Source organism: Falco biarmicus, chromosome 9, assembly GCF_023638135.1.
Source record: "Falco biarmicus isolate bFalBia1 chromosome 9, bFalBia1.pri, whole genome shotgun sequence".
NCBI lineage: Eukaryota > Metazoa > Chordata > Aves > Falconiformes > Falconidae > Falco > Falco biarmicus.
In genome coordinates this window covers 40,786,801-40,805,890 of record NC_079296.1, presented here as the reverse complement: position 1 = coordinate 40,805,890, position 19,090 = coordinate 40,786,801, and the positions used below count along the sequence as shown (strand labels likewise).

General features: G+C 39.6%; 1 protein-coding gene across 18 annotated transcripts in view; it reads right to left on the bottom strand.

The window, feature by feature from the left end:
* Positions 1–19,090, bottom strand: part of ANK3 (ankyrin 3) — a 374,228-nt gene that overhangs the window by 54,752 nt on the left and 300,386 nt on the right. For 9 of the 18 annotated variants that reach the window (XM_056352830.1, XM_056352835.1, XM_056352839.1 and 6 more), the window contains 5 exons: positions 18,955–19,078; positions 15,873–15,975; positions 9,816–9,922; positions 5,693–5,725; positions 1,884–2,108 (listed from right to left, as the gene is read on the bottom strand). In XM_056352830.1, coding sequence (XP_056208805.1) covers positions 1,884–2,108; positions 5,693–5,725; positions 9,816–9,922; positions 15,873–15,975; positions 18,955–19,078 — 592 coding nt within the window. The remainder of the gene's footprint in view (positions 1–1,883; positions 2,109–5,692; positions 5,726–9,815; positions 9,923–15,872; positions 15,976–18,954; positions 19,079–19,090) is intronic. The other 9 variants (XM_056352848.1, XM_056352844.1, XM_056352834.1 and 6 more) reach the window with 1 other exon arrangement.

Genomic DNA, 19,090 nt, shown 5'->3' with positions numbered 1-19,090 from the left:
CATGAGGAAAAACATAAACTAGCTGGAAGTCCAGTTTTCACATTAAATACCAAGGGAAGAGAGCTAGGTGGTATTTTTTCCCCATGAAAATAGAAAAAGACAGTTTAATACATACTTTAGATACTTTTAAAAACACCCAGGCTATTACTCTAGTCTCAAGTCCTTTAATAGGAATGTAGCTGCTGTCTCCCATTGTGCACAGCAAGTAAATACTAAAAATTCAAATACCTTGCTTAAGATATTTACTCTCTAGTTCAAAAAAAAGTACAAACTGAAAACTAACACTATAGTACAATCTTTGCAGGCTAATATTTCAGATACTGTCTCTGTAAATATTTAGAAACCACACAGTTTTGTGCATGACATTTAACAAGAATACTCAGTGAGAAGGTATTGAACAGGTTTGGAACGCCAAACACTCACCAATATTTTGAAAACCTAATGCAATAGATTTCACAATAGGGTTTGAAAACAACAGTCAAAAATATACGGAAACATTCTTTCATTTTTAGATTATACACTGCAGTTCCTTTGGGTAGCATACGTGGCTTTATAAATTTAATAAGATGCCTCTTGCAGTTTGAAAAGATCAGTGTTTCTCCAACTTTGGTGAATGAATTCATTCACTCAATGACATTTTTTCTAAATGATCTTTAAAAGACTTTATGCAATCACATTTTACAAATGCCCTTCCCAAAATAGACTCACTTAAGGCCTGTAAATACCTTCTCTACCACAGGGTTGAACTTAAAGGACTGTCACTGTGTATTAAAATGTACTTGATGTAGTTGAAACACTTCAAATTTAAAAAATTACAAAAGCACAGAAGTTATGAAAGCAGAATGCTGGCAGTGAATTTTACATGCCTATAAGCACAAGGTAGTAGCAGAGCTATATTAAATCAAGCCACTATGATTTTCTTTCAGTGACATAAATCAACTGAAAGCTTTAGAAAACTTAAAAAAAAAAATGGGAATAACAAAAAATTTGAAACAAAAGAAAAACTGTAAACATTCTGTATCTTTTCCGTACATATCCTACCCAATAAATTTTGTTCCTTGTGGACCAAGCTGCAGGATTCGGCTAACCATGCTCTCGCCCTCATTTAGAGGGGGAGGAGTGTTAGGAAGATGCAGTTTACTGAATAACATCCATGCAGCAGGAAGAGAAACAAGAAGGGGAAATTAGGAACAAGCTGTCATTCCCGACAGAACCAGCAGTTTACACCAGGGTGCCACTCATGGTAACGAACAAAATTTATAATTAGGGAAAAAAAAGCCACATCATAGTGGATCGTTTCCTCTATTTTAACCTTTAAAAAAAGTCAGTTCCTAGCATTTGTACTACTTGATGCTCTACATTAAGTGCTCCGCCGTCACTACCAGTGGCTTTGCTCCACAGGATGGAGACAGGCAGCTCCCAGCAACTCCAGCAGGAGCTGTGCACATGCCATGGCATAGGGAACAGAGCTCAATATTTGAGTTCTTGTAGGTGACTTTAGGACCCTTTTTTTTGTGACTGTGATGTTTCTCTGGTACTCTATGAGAGAAAGGGCCAAAACCTGTTCTGGGTTATAGGTGTGTGGCTCCTGATTTCAAAGGCAGGTTGCATGAGTAGATGGGGGCAGGACTTGGCCTTTCCATGGCTTTCCTTACCTTCAGCTCCATCCTGCAGTCACCATACAAGGCAAAGCTCCCCTTAAAATACAAGGGTACTTTCTGGAAGGAATGGCAGGTTGGCATTTTTTAATATTTCAATTTAAGTAGCCTATCTTATGTGCTCAAATGAGGGAAGAGTCAATGTTTAACTAGTCAGATTCACAGGATAAAGGAAATGAAAGATGCAACATGAGTGTAAACAATGAAAATCATATAAAAACTTACCCTAAAAACTGTGCCCCTGCTGGCCCCATTTCTACAAGTCTACTGGCTAATCCTTCTCCTTCAACCATCGGTGGTGGGCTGGCCAGTTTATGCCTCTTTACCAAGCGGCAAGTGATGCGGGTTGGTGCTGTACACTTGCGTGGTGGGATAATTATTCTCATTCCATGATGGCGACTACCCCTCATCGAACCCCCACGTGCATCAACCATAAAACTAACCAGGAAACTGTAGGAAAAAGGAAACATGTCAATGAAAACGGTCACAAAGCAAGCAGATCATCAGCAAAAAGTCAACCACCACAGTCTTTAAAACTTTATTAGAAAAATCCTCCCAACCCCAGCTAAACTAAAAAGGACATGAAGATTCTTTAAAAAACCTTATACTTACATGTTAACTATTGGTTATCAAAAGCAGGAGTTGCTAAAGGTCTAGCAACGTCATGGTGAAATGAACAGGTGCTACTGAGTAATTTAGATTAAGAGTACACAAGCAGTGTATTAGAACTAGTTTATTAGAATTTAAAAACACCCCTCCATTACTGTTAGCTCTACTGTCCATAAACAACAGTAATTAGCCTCACTTGCAGAAAGGAACCAGACAGTGTAGAAAAATGAGAATTAAAAATGCTTATTATTTTGGGGAATCTCAGTCTTCAAAAACCTCCTCACAGTCTCATTTGCAAACACTCCTGACGGCTGGCAGAGCGAGTGCTGGCACCATGAGTGACAGTCAGTCCAGGCTACTAAGGGCTTCCACTGGTGCGGAATAGTGAGAATATCAAGTATATTACTTTCCTTAGGCTGCTGGCACTCTGGAGGAAATCATGTCATTACTCCTCTGTGAAGATGACATTCCTTAGCAAAAAGTGACGTTAAAGAAAAATCACATTTGCCAGTGTCATTCCAAGGCATAATTTTCCATTTAAGGGTAAGCAATTATATTTGTAAGTGGTTAGTGGTAGGTTTTAAAATAAAATTATTTCCATTAGCAAGGGAATAATTAATATTAACAAGAAAAACATCATTAACAGCTGTGGTTTATTTCAGCTATGAAATGCTGAGAAGCTGCATACATGAAGCATTACTGTCTTTAACAGAACAGTGACAGGAAAGCAGAGTGTCCTCCCAGGACCAAAAATCAGCCTGTTTCAAAACTCTGCAGCAAAAATCCTTCCCCTTTACAGGGATCAACACATACAGCTTCCTGCAGCTCTAAATAGTTATGGGGGGTGGGGGTGGTGTGTGTGTCTTCACTGGTGCTCCAGAATACCTTCCCTTTTCCTCTGTACCATAAGCTTCTGAGAGAGACTAGCTTCAGGCAGAAGATGTAGTAACAGGCCAGTATCAAGAGGGACATGAGTTACCAACTCAGTCTTAATGCTAATACGATTTTTGTTTTCTCTGTCTGTATGCTATGCAGACACTGACATAGCTGGTACATCTGCTGTATGGTTTCACTATTAGCAAGGCTGTCGCCAAAACTTCCAGATCTTAAGAATTAAACCTTCACATGATTAACAGGTGAATCCATTCAATTTCCTGGTTCCCTACTGCAAATTGAACTAGGGTAGGAGCCAATAATCCAGGGGGCTCATGAAGATTCTTTGAAAAAGCCCCCAAATGCTCTGAATGCTATGAATGGGAATTTGTGCAAGACTGTTACATTTGCTTTTGAGACAGCAGGGTATCAAAAGTAACAGCTGAAGTGCATTGGCCAGGCCTGCAAATAAGCTGCATTCTGAAATCCAGCCACCGTGGGTTGGGAAAATCTGCACAAAAGCAGGACTCTGGTCAAAACTTGGTATTTAGCGGTCTGCAGGAGACAGGCGGATAGGGACACAAGCTGTAAAAATATGAAGCACGACAGAAAGGTTGTCCAACTGGATTCCAGATAAAGAAATGGCTATATTGCTTTTCTTCAAACCAAATTAAAATCCATCAGTTAAAGATGGGGAGGTGAAAAAGCACTCTGGGATGACCCTAAACCAAATCTATCATTTCTTGTGGCCCAGACATTTTACAGTACTAAAGCATGTAATAAAATTAACGATATTTCACAATAGTTTTCATACAAATAAATTGTATCCACACTTCTCTCCTAGATAAACACATTGTACTCTACTGAACAAATCCAATCTTTGCTGCTAGGGTACCCCAGTTCCTTATAAGAGGAATTGTTTCACTGGGACGGGATCTTTGCTGAATGGCTAATCAAGTGCTTTCTACAAATACTAGATCTATGTCAAAAACAACACGTTCAGTCTTTGAATTATAGAGTATGTAAGTTATGTTAAACTTAATACTTATAGATCGTAAGATCTTAGATGTTTGTAAACTCTGTTGACAGGAACACTTTCCTGTTTGCTAACAGAAGGCTGTACCAAGCAAAGGCAACAGCTCTAGAGAGCCTGGACCTTTGGTTCCCCCTCCCCTTGGCTCACTGAGCACTATTAGACTGTCAGCATGTTTATGTTGCATTTTCTCCCTGCAACTGCTCTATACGGTGGATGGTGAAGGCTGATGCCACTGAGCCTGTGGAAGGGTGGGCCAGTGGCTGTTCTTCAGGGCTGGCAAGGAGCCAGCTTGTGACTAGCTGTGAAGAGAGTTCAAGACAATCCATTATCATTTACGATGAAGCAAAGTCAAATACTAAGCAGGAACCCACAGCTCTTGGTCAGTGAAGGGAGAATACTGAAAGGAATCTGTTACAATTGGCACCTCAGTGGCCTTTTAAAAATGTGCACGGTTTTTGTCTGCAGAGAGGATAGGGCCCTTCAGACTACATGGAAGTGAGCAGGGTGGAGGGGTGGCTAGCTGGAGCATCCCTTCAGGGCTGATGCTGCAGCAGCTCTGAGAAGGCACATCTGGTCGGTGCACCACAGAGCAACAGAGGGGCCTGCCAGGAAGCTTGGCAAGGCTGAGCTTGGCCTGATGGCTCGGCACAAAGCAATGTTTTAGAGAGCTGCCTATCATGTATGCAATTACTGGCATGTTAAGCCATCTCAGAATTAATTAAAAAAAAAAAAGCAGTTTTTCATCTAATGCAAAAATGCTAAAGCTTGCGCTCAGATAAGATGCTGTCTCTGTATACAAACTATTTAAATGACGCAAGTATGTAAGAGTGGATTGTCAAAAATCTCTAGGCACCTAAATCAACTGACAAATTCATAATTAAAAAAAAATAATCCGTGGAAGTTAAAATAAAGTACCTGTAAAAGTCAGGCCCCAAGTTCTCAGGTACATTTAGGCTGTAGATTTCAAGGTCAGTTCAACCTTGGCAATGTGGGGCTTAGCACTGCCAATGCACACTGCTCACAGCAAGGGTAGATAAAACCTTGACTCATGGGTCTATGACCAACCGCAGGAACTAGCCTGTTACAGCCACCTTTGGTGTCTAAACTGCACTGCAGCCTTCAGTGAAGACAAAACCTTTAGCAAATCAGCCTTTATGCATATTGCTCCCATATAAAGGTAATCGTTGTCAACAGCATATTAATTATTTCCTTGTTTAGTTCTCAAATTAGTAATTTACAGTTTGAAACAATAACAATAATTCCAAACAGTATTTCATGCACTTTCTATCAAAAAGATTAGTAGCTGATGCTTACCTAAATTAATGTTGCACTAATAATGGGAACTACAATATGATCTCTAAAACACAACTCTAAATGCTAATGAGCATTTCTACTTGAATACATGGAAGGGATGAGGATGTGGGCGGATGCACTACAAACATCTACACACACTGTGGGAAAAAAGTTTAAAAAAAGATAATAAAATGAGGAGTCACAGAAAGCACAGAGTTATCACCTTGAATCATACTGGGGGAGTGGAGAGGAATAGCTGCAAAATAATTTAGAAAGCAAATGGGAAAAATTAATGTAAGATAATTAGAAGCAAGCAACAGAAAATATCAATAATAAGCATAAAGGAAAAGTAACAATCAGCAAAATAACAAAAGCAGCACATTCAAAGGCCAACTTTAGAAATTATTTGGCTTTTGTTTCCCATATTGTGACCTATGTCACATAGACTGTACTACACGTGGGAAAAAAAATCTGAAAGAAAGTGTTCATTTAATTAGTTAGCACAAGTCCATCATTTCTCTGAGAAATGCAGAAGCACATGGAGAAGAGAAAAACATTTGCAATTTACTTAGGTCAACAGAGAATTTATTGTAACACAGCTTCTTTATTTAATTCCCAAAGCATGCCGCACTGTGCCACGGAGAACGAATTCTTGCACTTCTCTATAGCAGTTTATTTTCCAAAGTAGAATGTGTAAAGTGTAATGTACGGCAGGATACTTGAAAGAAGCATCACTCCATGCCATTCATTACACTGCTTTCAAAAATGAGCTCTTCTGTGTGTACAGGAGGTTGGAGTAAACTATAATCAATCTGATGTATTCCACCTTGCAAGACTGGATGCGGTATTTCTGAGTTTCTCAATATGGAAGACAGTGTGACACATTAATTTTTTTTCTTTTGGCTAAGACAACCAAGGAGTTAAAAAAAGCAACATGAAGAGAGCACACCCACATTTCAGTTTCACCAGCAAGCTCACATCTGAAAGCTGAAGGTCATTTTGGTGAAGGGTCTCTACCCTTCCAGAGGCCTCAAGATTCATGACACATTTCAAAGTACTGCTTACAATGGACCCCATTCAAAATATACACTGGCAAAACAACTCATCTGAGCTCAAAAAGAAAAATATAAACCATTATCTTGGCTTAAAAAAAGGAAAAACCAGAAGAGTTGAAATTACTGCCAACAATTCCTTCTTTCTTCCCCTTTCACTGATACACTGCTGGATCTCCACATCCTGCTCCTAAAATTCCCCTTCTGCCTCAGTGAAGAAACAGGAGCAAACTTTGATGCTCCCTTCTGACAGTGGGTAGAGGGGGAAAAGAGCAACACGGGGCAGCTGGCTGCAGAGGAGCTCCCCCAGCGTGGCTGGCACGTTGCCGAGCCTGGGGGTGGATGAGGAATGCACAGAGTGGTGGGGTCAGGCCCTGGCCTCAGGGTGACCCGCACCACAGGGCAGCCTGCATGCCTTTGCCTATGGCCACCGAAAGGATGGGACAAAGCCGGGGATGAAGTGCTGCAAACAAGCAGAGGAGGAGTTGCTCTTCAGAAACAGACTGACAGAAGGACACAAAAAAGTCACAATCCTCTGCATATGAGATGTGTTGAGGTACTCGAGGATGTGAAGGGAACATCTGTTGCATGCCCCCAGATGAAGATAAGAGGGAAACCCCAACAGTATCGTATTATAACACGGGGCCACAACTCAAAAGAAAATAAATTATGAGTGAGGGTATTTTCCTAACAAAGCAACCGAGTCATCAGGGCATCATTTCTGATGGACTTTATCTGCCAAATGAGAAATGTGACAGGTCAGAAAAGCTATACCTGTTTGGGGAATATTCCATGCTCAGATTCTCTCCCTCCCCTGCACCCCCCCAGTCTGCTCCACTGCTGCAGGTCTGCAGCAGCTAAGGCTATGTCTGGAATTAGCAAGGACTGATGTACAAAGGGATCGTATCTGAAGTAGTTGATGTGAAAGTTCCCACGTCCAAAGAATATATGTTTTGGAGGGTTGGAACCATCAGTGAGCATGCTGCAGAACTAATGACAGACAAGTATTGTCCCAGAGGACTGGCAGGATTCAAACATCAGACCCATTTTGTACCAGGATCAGAAGGAGCCAGAAAATTTTAGACCGATCATTTTAACTCCAATTACCAGAAATATTCAGGAATAAATTATCCAACAATCAATCTATAAGGGCCTAAAGGATAATCAAGAGATTACAACTCGCCTGCCACCAGCTGAGCCAAAACATGAGTGGCAGGAGTAACTGCCCTCAGGTTAATTTACCTTCCTTCTTTGACAGGGTAACTTCCCCAGTAGCCAAGTACCAAGTACTGTCTTGGTATTTAGGCAAGCAACCGGTACAGTATAGATAAGAGCATAATCATCTAAGAAGTTACCTCAAATGAGATACCATCAGTGCTTTACAGTTAAACGGAAAGGAAACTTCAAGCGCAGATTTCACCATGCTGCCCTGGGCCAGGTACTAAGCTAATGTCTTCATTCCCAATTTGAACACTGGACAGAAAGAAGGTCTGAAAAGTCTTTGGATCAAAATTAAAAGTTATCTTGCTACAATTGGAAAAAGGTCTTGAACCAACAAACTGTTCAGTTTTTGGCCACTCACTACAAGACACTGAGGTGCTGGAGCGTGTCCAAAGAAGGACAACGAAGCTGGTGAAAGGTGTCGAGCACAAGTCTGATGAGCAGTGGCTGAGGGAACTCGGGTTTGTTTAGGCTGGAGAAAAGGAGGCTCAGGAGGAACCTTAAAGATCCATAAAGGCAAAAGCAAACACGTAAGCACAAAACAGAAAAAATAACCAGACTACAGAATTTCAGAAAAGGACCAAGAACACCCATCAATAGAAACTGTAATTACCAAAATGGCAGTCTTTATTGTGGGATTGCTTAAGACGAAGTGTATCATGTGTCAAACCAAAGAGGTAGTGATCCTGGCTTAGAAATAAGCTATCATCAAACTGGAGAGAGCCAGGGGACAGCAACAAGAATGCACTGAAATGTGGAAAGCGTCACCTAGGAGGAGCTGGGACATTTTGGTCTATAAAAGAGAGGATTACATGTCTTCCAACATATAAAACATTGTTAAGAGACCTGCAAGGTATTGTACTCTGCGACTACCATGGGTACAACAACAAATAGGCTTAATATGCAGCAAAGAAATTTTAAGTTGCATTTAAGTAAGGGGAAGAAATATCGTAACAAAGGATAGTGAATTACTGAAGCTGGGAAACTATATAATCTCTTATTTTCAGTGACCATAAAAAAATGTAAACGTATTTCAGGAATGGCTTGACTATATTTTATCCTGCTGTAATGCAAATGGGTGGACTACCAGCTCCCTGAGGTCCTTTGCTGACATACCTTTCTGCGATAACCAACAGACTTGAGTTTTTTATTCCGCAATTCTTGACATTTCAATGCTAGCATTGACTGTATGCAGTGTTTTATCAGCTCAAGACCCCAAAATCCACCATTGTATAGATCTGTTCAGCAGAAGCAGGTGCTTACATGTATTGTGGGACTGTAGTTTTAGATTTGTGGGACTTGCTGCTGTTTTGGAACTGAAATCTTTTGGTATGTGCTGCACTCATTTTCATTATGAGAATGTAATAAGTCACAAAATGGAGAAGTAAATTGAAAAGGATGTGAAATTCAATGTTCTGATGTTGAAAATTAAACAACAAATATTTGTACTAGACAGTCATCTCATATGCAATGATTCCTTTCAGTTACACACGTATTTGTAAATTTCTACAATAGTCATTCAAACACTGCATTTAAATCAAGTCTATGTCAAGAAACACCAGAACTACAGCAATGACTCATAAGTAAACGAATAGTAAAATCAATCTATAGATATTGGAGAATAGGCAGCAGTTTGGAAGTATGTATAAAATAAGAGGTTAAATTAAAGTCCCCTATTTTTTTCTCTACGAAAGAGCAGAAAGCATAACATTAGATCTCTGATTTAATATTCCAAATAATTTAATACAATTCAAACAAAATCACCTTATGACACTTAAAAGCAAAGCATAAGCAACAGAAGCAGCAAACCAGGACTATTAAAGAGAAGCCTGTGGGATTACAATGTTTTGGCATTCAGAAAACCAAGTGCAGAAGCAAGTTTTTGGTTTGATATGCAAGAATTTAGACTGACTCTTCTTATTAAGCACCCTCCTTGAAGTCACTGTGAATTTTGCCACTGGCTTCAGCTGGAGCAGGAATAGGCATGTTATCAGCCATTACAGCAGGCTGTATTCTTCAGCTAACAATACACTTCCACATTTAAAGATAAAGGAAATCTGTTAAGTGACCTACCCGGAATGGATGGGACTTGAAACAAGGTTAACATTGTCCAAGGTGTCTGCAGCCCAGCTATAGTGCCTGAGAGAATCAGAATCAAACTCCCTTTGAAACGTCAGGTGCTTAAAAACATAACAAAAAAATATAAATTAAAAATTTTAAGTAACATGAAAACACTTGTATTAAATACAATCTTGTTAATATAATTCTATTAAATTTAGATCCGACCCCCTTTCCACATAACCGTTCTGGTACCTCACGTGTTAAATTACTGAAATCCCATAACAAAAACATGGAATCTACAGACAAATTAATCTTGCATATCTTCAAACATTCTTTTTGCCTGCTTTTCCCACGTCCTTCAGTTACAACTATGTCTCTCTCCAATCTTTACTTACATGTGCAAGGTTAAAAGGATTGAAAAAAATATTACCATTTGTACTGCAGTCATACACCATACAGACAGGCAGTATAATGTTCCCCCAGAGAAAAAACCATTGGATAGGTCCTTATTCAAGCAGAACCTGTGAATAACTTCACTGAGAGTTTTAATTGAAGCTGCAAATGCATGACCAAGCCCCGGGTGGGAGGAGGGTTTAGCTTGTCTTTATACACGTACAACCAACATGCACACTGTTTTCTGGAGTGCCACTGTCCCTACTCATCTCTATAAAAATAGCTTTAACCCTGTAAAGCGCTGGCACACTGGTGCTATAATTAACTGCCCCAACTGGCAGACATTGAGACGTAATTTGTTTCTCACTGCTGCCCATGCACACTCATGCATCCTGTGCCCCGCAACAAGGTCTCACACTATAAACCCTCTTATCTGTGTAGAAAAGCAATTCTAGTTATTTTTTTTTTCCTAGGAAATTAAACAAATGAAATCTTCACATACTGTATGTCTATATATTTCCAGGGTGATATGAAAGCTTCTAAACAATTTAACAAGTACCACCAGAAATTACATCAATAAAACTAAGTCAAGAAGCTGTCATGCAATACACACAGACTATCTTCACCCAAGATGGTGTTAAAGATGTCAGTGTTTCCTGTACACAGGTTGTTTTCTGCTTACAGGCAAATACATCTCAGAGACAGCAGAGTCTGTTAGACTAAAACCTCATGGGCTGTTTTCAAATCAAATTCTGTGGGTTCAAGTCAAACCTGAGCCAAGCACACACTTTACAGAGGAAAGTTTTATTATTTCCACCTTTTTTTTTTCCCCTTTTTTTTTTCTTTTTTTTTTTTTTTTTTTAATGTACTAGCACATAGAGGTAGTGCAAATGGATTATTTGGAATGGAAATATCAGCATTAGTAGTAAATCTGGCAAAGTCAGTCATAAACACACAAAAATAATTCTCGAGAACCTTCCACAAAATAAGCAAACAGATAGTGCTCTGTTGTTGCTCAGAACCTGCAACCCTCCCATCACTCTGGGGTTTCCAATAAACTTCTCTCTTTAAACACTTATTTTATTTCAAATGAGCATCCCAGGTTTCTTTTCAAAACCCATCGACATTATGATTTGATAGAAATATCTGCAGGGTACGACTTTGCTCTGTCATCTGTCCAACACTGTGGCAAATGGTTCAATGCCTTCTTCTTTTTGCTACCTTAACTCTTTTATTAGGATCTTTCATTAAACTTTTCACTGCAAGACATATACTTGAGGCCTGATGGTTCAAGCACAGACAAAAATAATGGGTCAAACTTGCATAAGTTAAACACCAAAATGCACCATCAGACATAGAAGATAAAATGAATGCCGTTAAAACAATGGCAATTGAGCAACAGCAGTGGATTTAATTATCACCATTTTGAAAAATGTATCATAACTTAATTTAATGAAGACAGTTTTCTAACTCTTTCCAGTAGAACACTAGGGATTCTCCTATATTTTCTGAAGAGCCTGCAGTTTAGGCAGGAAAACCATTGCTGTGGATTTCCACTATTCCAAGTGATCTAACTCCACAAGAGCTCATACTGCGTACATTGTTACTTTTTATACCAAACAGTGTAAGATCCAGACAGTTGGTCTCAGAATCTGTAAAAATTTGGATAAACAAGAACCAATTTATTATTTTGATCAGTGAATAACACCATCATCAAAAATTGGACAAAAGAAAGAAACCTAAGAAATGTGCAAAAAGAACAACCCAATTTAGTGTTTGTCATTCAAACGCATGCTAAGCCATAGCAGTTTCGCTGCACTGAGGTCCAGGCATGCAATAGGACACATCTGTTAACAAATAAATGTGGTATCATGTTTGCTGTAACAGATGAAAAATGCTAAATTTCCTTCAACAGTATGATACAGAAAACTAAATGTCAGGCCACATAATTTCCAAGGGAATACCGGCACCCTGAAATAATCCATGCTAGATAGAGGTGCCACTGTGCTCACCAAGTTGCTGTATGTTTGCCTACACACACCACATAGGGTTCCTCGGTCTATTGCTGTGGCCTAAGACACTGTGTATCAGGTGACTATTTTTGATGCATTCCTTTCTGACAAAGTGCACTCAAACAGATCTTCTGGACATATCTGCAGCCACCAAAACCACGAAGCCTGCAGCCAATAATTTTGGCAAAGAAACAGAGTATGAAAAGTTAGCAGCTGAACACATGCATCTTACATGCAGCACACATCTGTCGATCTCATTTTGTCAGTCTGTTGAGGTGCTGGATTTTCCAGGCAGGCAAAAAGATCTTCCTGTGTAAGTTACAACCTAAGCAGTCCAGAAGATTGTACATCATCAGGGACATGGAATCACAGGAATCATCCTGTGTTTGGTCAGGTCCCAGTGTTACCTCCCTGGACCAAGGGAGATTAAATATGCATTGCTAAAGGGCGTGGCCTCGTTAGACACCAATGTATGTATAAAAATAGTGATGGTTCTGCTGCCAAGGATCCTGCTGGTTGCATAACTGAATATCCGGGCTATGTAATATCAGAGTTCAGCAAACAGAAGAATTTGTTCTTCCTTCCAGATGAATTTATCCAGACAGAAGAGATTCAGCAAGCTGCTATGTAACAGACAGCCTGATTCATCCTGCCTTTGGCTGATTAAATTCAGAGGCTGATGTAAATTATTCCATGGAGAAAGTAATGCAGATTTGGTCTGATTTGCATCCATCCTGACATGCATCAGAACACAGAAATTTTAACTTTGCTCCAGCCAGGTTATCAGGCACAGTATGGCCCGGACTCAGATTTCCCCGTTGAACAGGGTCAGCAATAAACCACTTGATGCAAACAATGGAGAATATTGTGACTTCTCAGGGAATTATTAGAAATACTTCTCTAATATTTAATGTGTCACGTTGGCAGTCAGGTTCAGTAAAGATTGATTTCAAGTCTTCCTCGTTTGATTTTCTTTAGACTCCCAAGTCTCCCAGTGATCTTGGGGAGAGGTGGCCACAAGTTCTTCTATTTTAACCTAATCAAGAGGTTGACAAATGACTCTTACTCTTATATACTTATATTTGTGATAAAATGAATTCCCTTTGCTCTGAGACTTTGCTGTTGCCACTAACTCCAGACAGGTCTTAGGTTTACAAAAGAAGAGAAACGGAATATGCAGGTAGGCAATGACTCACTCCTTTGAGTAGTGTGATACCCCAAAACAGCCTTAACTCCTATCAGTTTGCAGATGGACTTTTAGGATACTGGTTTTGACCCAAAACTATCTTTGTTCCTGTGAATTCCACTGTTGGAACACAAGGTGGTTTTTTCCCCTGCTTTCTACTGCCATAGCAGAGATTCTCTAGAAGCCAGTAAGTACAGAGGGAGGGATGGGAAGAGGAGAGGCAGGGGTACAAATGCACTCCTCCAGCTTCAGCCAAAGAGCTGTAAAGCTTACCACCATAGGTCTGAGCTGGGCTGAAGAACACAGGAATTCCAGAAGATGGATATATCTTTTGTCAGGACTTAAGGTTTGCAGAAGCCATAGCAGACATTTTAACTAGGCTCCCTTTTTAATTAAGGTAGTTTGTTGCTTTACTGTCCTTTGTTTTTCAGGGGAACATGGTTTGAGTAACCTCTTAAGACAGGACTGACATTTCCTTCCATTGCCACCTTCACCTCTCCTGATCCCCCCTGGACTTGAGAAACATGAAGTTTGTCTAGAGGATTAAGAGTAGAATAACATTTACAACGAGACTGTCAGCCAGGCCTCCAGCCTGGCTTCATTTTCGATGACAAATTTGGACAAGCGCTGAACTGCAATAATTAATTACACAATCATTGCTGGACAAAAACTGGAATCACAAAACTATGGAGACTATAAATGCAATGAAAGCAGCCTACAGCACTGCTCAGCACCAGCACTAGAAGGTTTTCATAGCTGTTACCTTCTCAGCTCAAGAGCCAGCACTACAACAGATCCTCCATAAAAGTGAGGTCCACGATCACTTGTAGAGAATATGAAGTTTGCCCTAAAGTAGAGCTTCTGTACATGATGTGGTCTCACTGCAACACGTCCATGTACAGATAAGTAATTCTTATTTTTCTAGTGGAATTTTCTAATACAAACCAGGTTAATGGTGGACCCTTTCAACAATGTTGTTTAAAGAGTTATTCAGCACAGTCCTGGTTTTAAGTCTTGTTATGTGATCAGATGCACCCTAAGTGCTAAATCAATGCTGTCTGCTTTGACAGTAATCACAAAAATGGCCAGAACCATAAAACAATGTAACGTTCTCAGACTGAAGAGTCTTTCTCTCCTCTGAAATTTCCATCATATCAAGAAGTATTAATGAAAGTTTAGGAGTAGGAAGTGTCAAAGTAACTTTATGTTCTCAGCCTGAAATACCACTTCTTGTTCCCAGTGCCAGTAGTTGCGGGTTTTATTTTCTGAATTCAGAACAAACAAAAGCAAGAAAATTACTGCTATGCAATGTTCAGAAATTCTCCCTAGCTAGCTGTTGCAAACCAAGGTTATTGAGTGTTTACAGCTTTTCACCTCAAAGTAATAACCTAATAATAAATATTCAGCTGCTAAAGACAGAATCCACTTTCTGCCATTGTTATAATGCTACCAAAGCTGTATGCAAAAGCTGTAGTAAAACCAGATAATTTATACTACACTAGAATTTACAGACTAATACAGTCAATGCTTACAATGCGTGAGTCCTGCTCTGTGGACCCTTTCCCCCATGAAAGCACCCTCTGAGATCATAAGCCCCCATGCAGTAATACTTGTTGCTGCTGAGAGGTAACTGTGTGAAAATGGCAGCAGAAAATCTCTGTTTCATTACAATCCACCATATGCTCTTCCAGGACATAAACAACAGTTCCACTCCACAGTCCTTTAATTCACAAGTAAAGATTTCTATGTGATTTTTTATTCAACTTCCTAGCAGATCTCTGGCTTCTGTGTATCAAGAAACTCTTGAGTATTTCAGTTGGATCTAAAAATCTGAAGCAATCTACCACCAAACCAAATGCCAAGGAACTCACAAACAAAGCATATGGTACCCCATCATCATGAGCATTAGCTTTTGGAAAGAGTTCCCCACACTATAACTAGGTCAAAAGATTCTGCTTTTGTGGTATTACTCATTGCACAAATGTTTGGAAGATACATGAAGTAGTTAGTGCATAATAGCTCAACCTTTACAAGGCCAAATTCTTCTCAAGGGTGGAAAAACAAAGACAGCAGTTGGAGTCCCCTCCATGCAGACAGAATGGGTGAACATAATCCCTGGGCTACAGAGTACAGACAAAGGTTGCTTAGTGTAAAACACATTGCTCCCAGCTTATCTAAGGATACACGTAACATGAAGCTCACAGATGCTCCCATTGAATTCATTGGACAACCCCACACTCAGAAAAGTAACTGGTGCCTTAAAGACTTTTTTGGTTCAGAACCCCATCACCCTGTCTCTTGCAGGATCAAAACTACAATGTGGTAAACCCATGATAATTTCTTTCTCTCAGCTCCTTTATCCTCCCTTTCAATAGTAAAGAGAACAGTGACAGTCTGCAAGCACAGCTCAGGGCTGCAGACTGTCATCCCCTATAAAGGAGGGGCATGAATACCTGGTGACAGAGACGGAGCACATACCTGATCCTTTGCTGGTACCAGCAGTTCTTCGATCATCATGCTGTCTCGGGCATAAGAACTTCTGTTCAGTGTGTAGGACCTATCCGAACTGAAGGAGCGGAGGCTGTTGTATTTACCATTTATCATAGAAAGTGCAGATGACAATGAGATGAACAAAAAATAAAAATAAAAAAAAATTAATACATGCAACTTCCAGGGATAGCATAAAATGGCAAACTGTACATAATCTGTGAAATAAATACGAGGGGAAAAGTGGATTAATAAGTATTCAACTATAGTTAGATATCCTCTTCCCTATAAAACACATAAGCAAAATCACAATAGATGTTTACTGCTTTGGCAGTAATGCTGTGGCTTTAAAATAAATCTAGAAAAGTATATTCAAGTATTTAGATGAGCTCTGATAAATGTCTTCAAGCCCTAATTCTGAGAGGACACCCATACCCATGAGGGCAGGTCCCCAGGGGAGCTGTGGGTAGGTTACGACACCTGCCCACATGGCTCAGCTTGCTGAAGCAGGTTTAACTAAGAGCAAGTTGTATGTGTTGTCATTGTCTTCGTGGCTGAACCACTTTTGACTTTGTTATAAACACCTAGTTTTTTACATTTAACACTAACATTTAGTTAGAAAAAAGGATAATAATTTTGAAATGAAATACAGAAAGGAAAAAAATTTGCTTATAGATTATCAAATATAGATTCCAATGCTATGGGGATTATCTTGTGCATGTTAGACTGTTTAGAAATAACTATGATCACTCTGAATGTGTTGCAATTAAATCAACATAGGAGTGTGTTACCCTTAACCCTGGAAGATACATTATGGTATGTGCTAAAAACATGCTGCAGGCCTAGACATGCTTGCTACGTGACAAAAAATAAAGTATTAGAAAACGTGACTTAATAAAAAGCAACATCCAACAACATATTACAATTTTGAACTAGCGACACTTTTCAGACTCAAAACTTTACAACTTGTTTCCATGCATTTTGTAGTTGCTAATCAAACTTTTCTAGTCCCTTAGCACACTTTCCTCCTTGTGCTGGAAGCAGAACTGGGGTATTAATTACACACTGTAGGCTTATGTTAAGCAGACTTCTACTTGACAAAGGGCATAAAGAAATCAAGTTATGTTTGTTATAACAGAGGGATATTCTCTAAGGGTGAGCCCACCCCCCCTGCCCCAAAATAAAAGCATGTTACTTTCCAATGCTGAATAAAATGAAGATGAGCAATGGCAGCAGCAGAAAGATGTAACACGATGCCATGCCTTCTTACCTGACTTTTGGACTAAAGCAATTTACAGTGGAAAAGAAACAGGAGAAATAGAAAGCAAAGAATCAGACAGGAAAAGCAAGATGTTATGGCTGGATGGCTTATATATTTAATGTGTTTATTTCTTAATGTTACACTCAGAATTCGTAGTAAGATACATCCACAGAATACTTTTTGCTAAATAAAATACTTCTCAGGAAAAACACTGTATTTGTCTCCTCTGAGCATAACATGTGCAATGTAAAAAATGAGTTACGCAGCAACAAATAGTAATGGCACTGTTAAAATCAGAAGCATGGGAACGTTAGATTTCTCTCACAGAAAACATGAGGTTGAACCCTCAGGTCTACCTAACAGATCTCTGACTCTGAAATCCTGCTCTCCCACCTGCACAGTGAGAATTTAGCCATGTGTGGGAAGAGCACTGGAATGAGTAAAATGTGTCCTGTAAATCAGTGCCCAGCTCTGTACACAAGGCGCACTCCCTCTCCATCACCACTGCAGGACTTCAGGACTGACCACATCTTATAGTGCTGTATGACCTTGCTCACACCAGCTTCTGTTTAAAGTTCTGTTAATTACGTTTACAAAGACATAAGATTCTCTCTTGAGACCTGTTTAGCTGATTTTCTAGCTAATGGGCTATTTAAATGTATTTTGGCATTCCTCGTGAATGTATTATCACATAAATACTTATTAACTTACCTAAAAACTGTAAATGAAGCAAAACATGGCTGGGCACTACTAAAGAGCAAATGTGCACTGCATGCTTGCATTTCTAATGCGACCATAGCAAACAAGACTGAAGGGTAGACATCTAAGCTTTACTTTATGGGAGTTGCCATTTGCTGTTAGACAATGAACACACTTTTTAAAACAGTTCTTTAAACTACAGCATAGGAAAAAGTCCTTAGGGCTCCAGCTTATGAGGTTTAATTATTAGCTTCAGTACAATTCAACTGTCAGTAAATACATTGCAAGTCCACAGCTATGGAAGTAATCTCTGCTCATACAGCTTTAATTGTTTTGAGCAACGCACATTGCAGGCTTTAGCAAGATTCAAAAATTAAATCTAAAACATTAATCTAGAAACCCTGGAGTTGAAATAAACATTAGTCAGAAGTTATATTTAGTTTAGAGTATTTTATCACATTCACAGAACCATAGGCCTATATTCTGTAACGTGTAATCCGCTCCCTGTCAAACGAAACCCTACAACAAATTCAGGGTTCACCTGCCTTCTTTTCTTTTTTTGGGGGGTGGTGGGGTGTGTGTGTGTGTGTTGCATTTTTCTTTAATAATGGCTATCTCAGTTGGATTACTCACTAGCACCTTTAAAGAAATAAAAGCACCAAAATAGCAAAATGATTGTAATTCAGTTTTTCTGGCATTTACATTCTTTGGCTGAATTAGTCCATTGAGGAACACTTCAATGCCACTATCAATCTGACCAGCAGTAGTGAAAAAAAACCTGGTTTTGCTGGCTGCTCTGTATCAGTTTCTAGACCAGTTGCAAACTGCTAACAGAGAGGTGCCTTGGAGATGTTCAGAGCATGAGCAGATACCAGAAAAAGTGAATAGTTAGTTTTCTGTATCACTGCCATAAGAAGCCAACATGAATAAAGAATATGAAATAAAACTGCAATGAACGTATGTTTTAAAGGCGCAATATTATCGTAACACAGAAGTACACCCCCTCTACTTTGTTTCGAAATAGTCTCCAGCTTTGTGTGAAAGAACACGCTTGGTTAGTAAGAACTTGTAACTGTGGTGACACGCAAACACGAGAAATGGCAAATACAATACCTGGCGGAGCGGGCTCCCAGGCTAAAGCCCATGTACCCTTCAGCAGGCAAAGAATCATCTCCCAGCTCTTTCAGATCCTGGGGTCCGAGGTATTTGTCCGTATCCCCTGTCATTGCATCCTCACCTGCCAGTACAA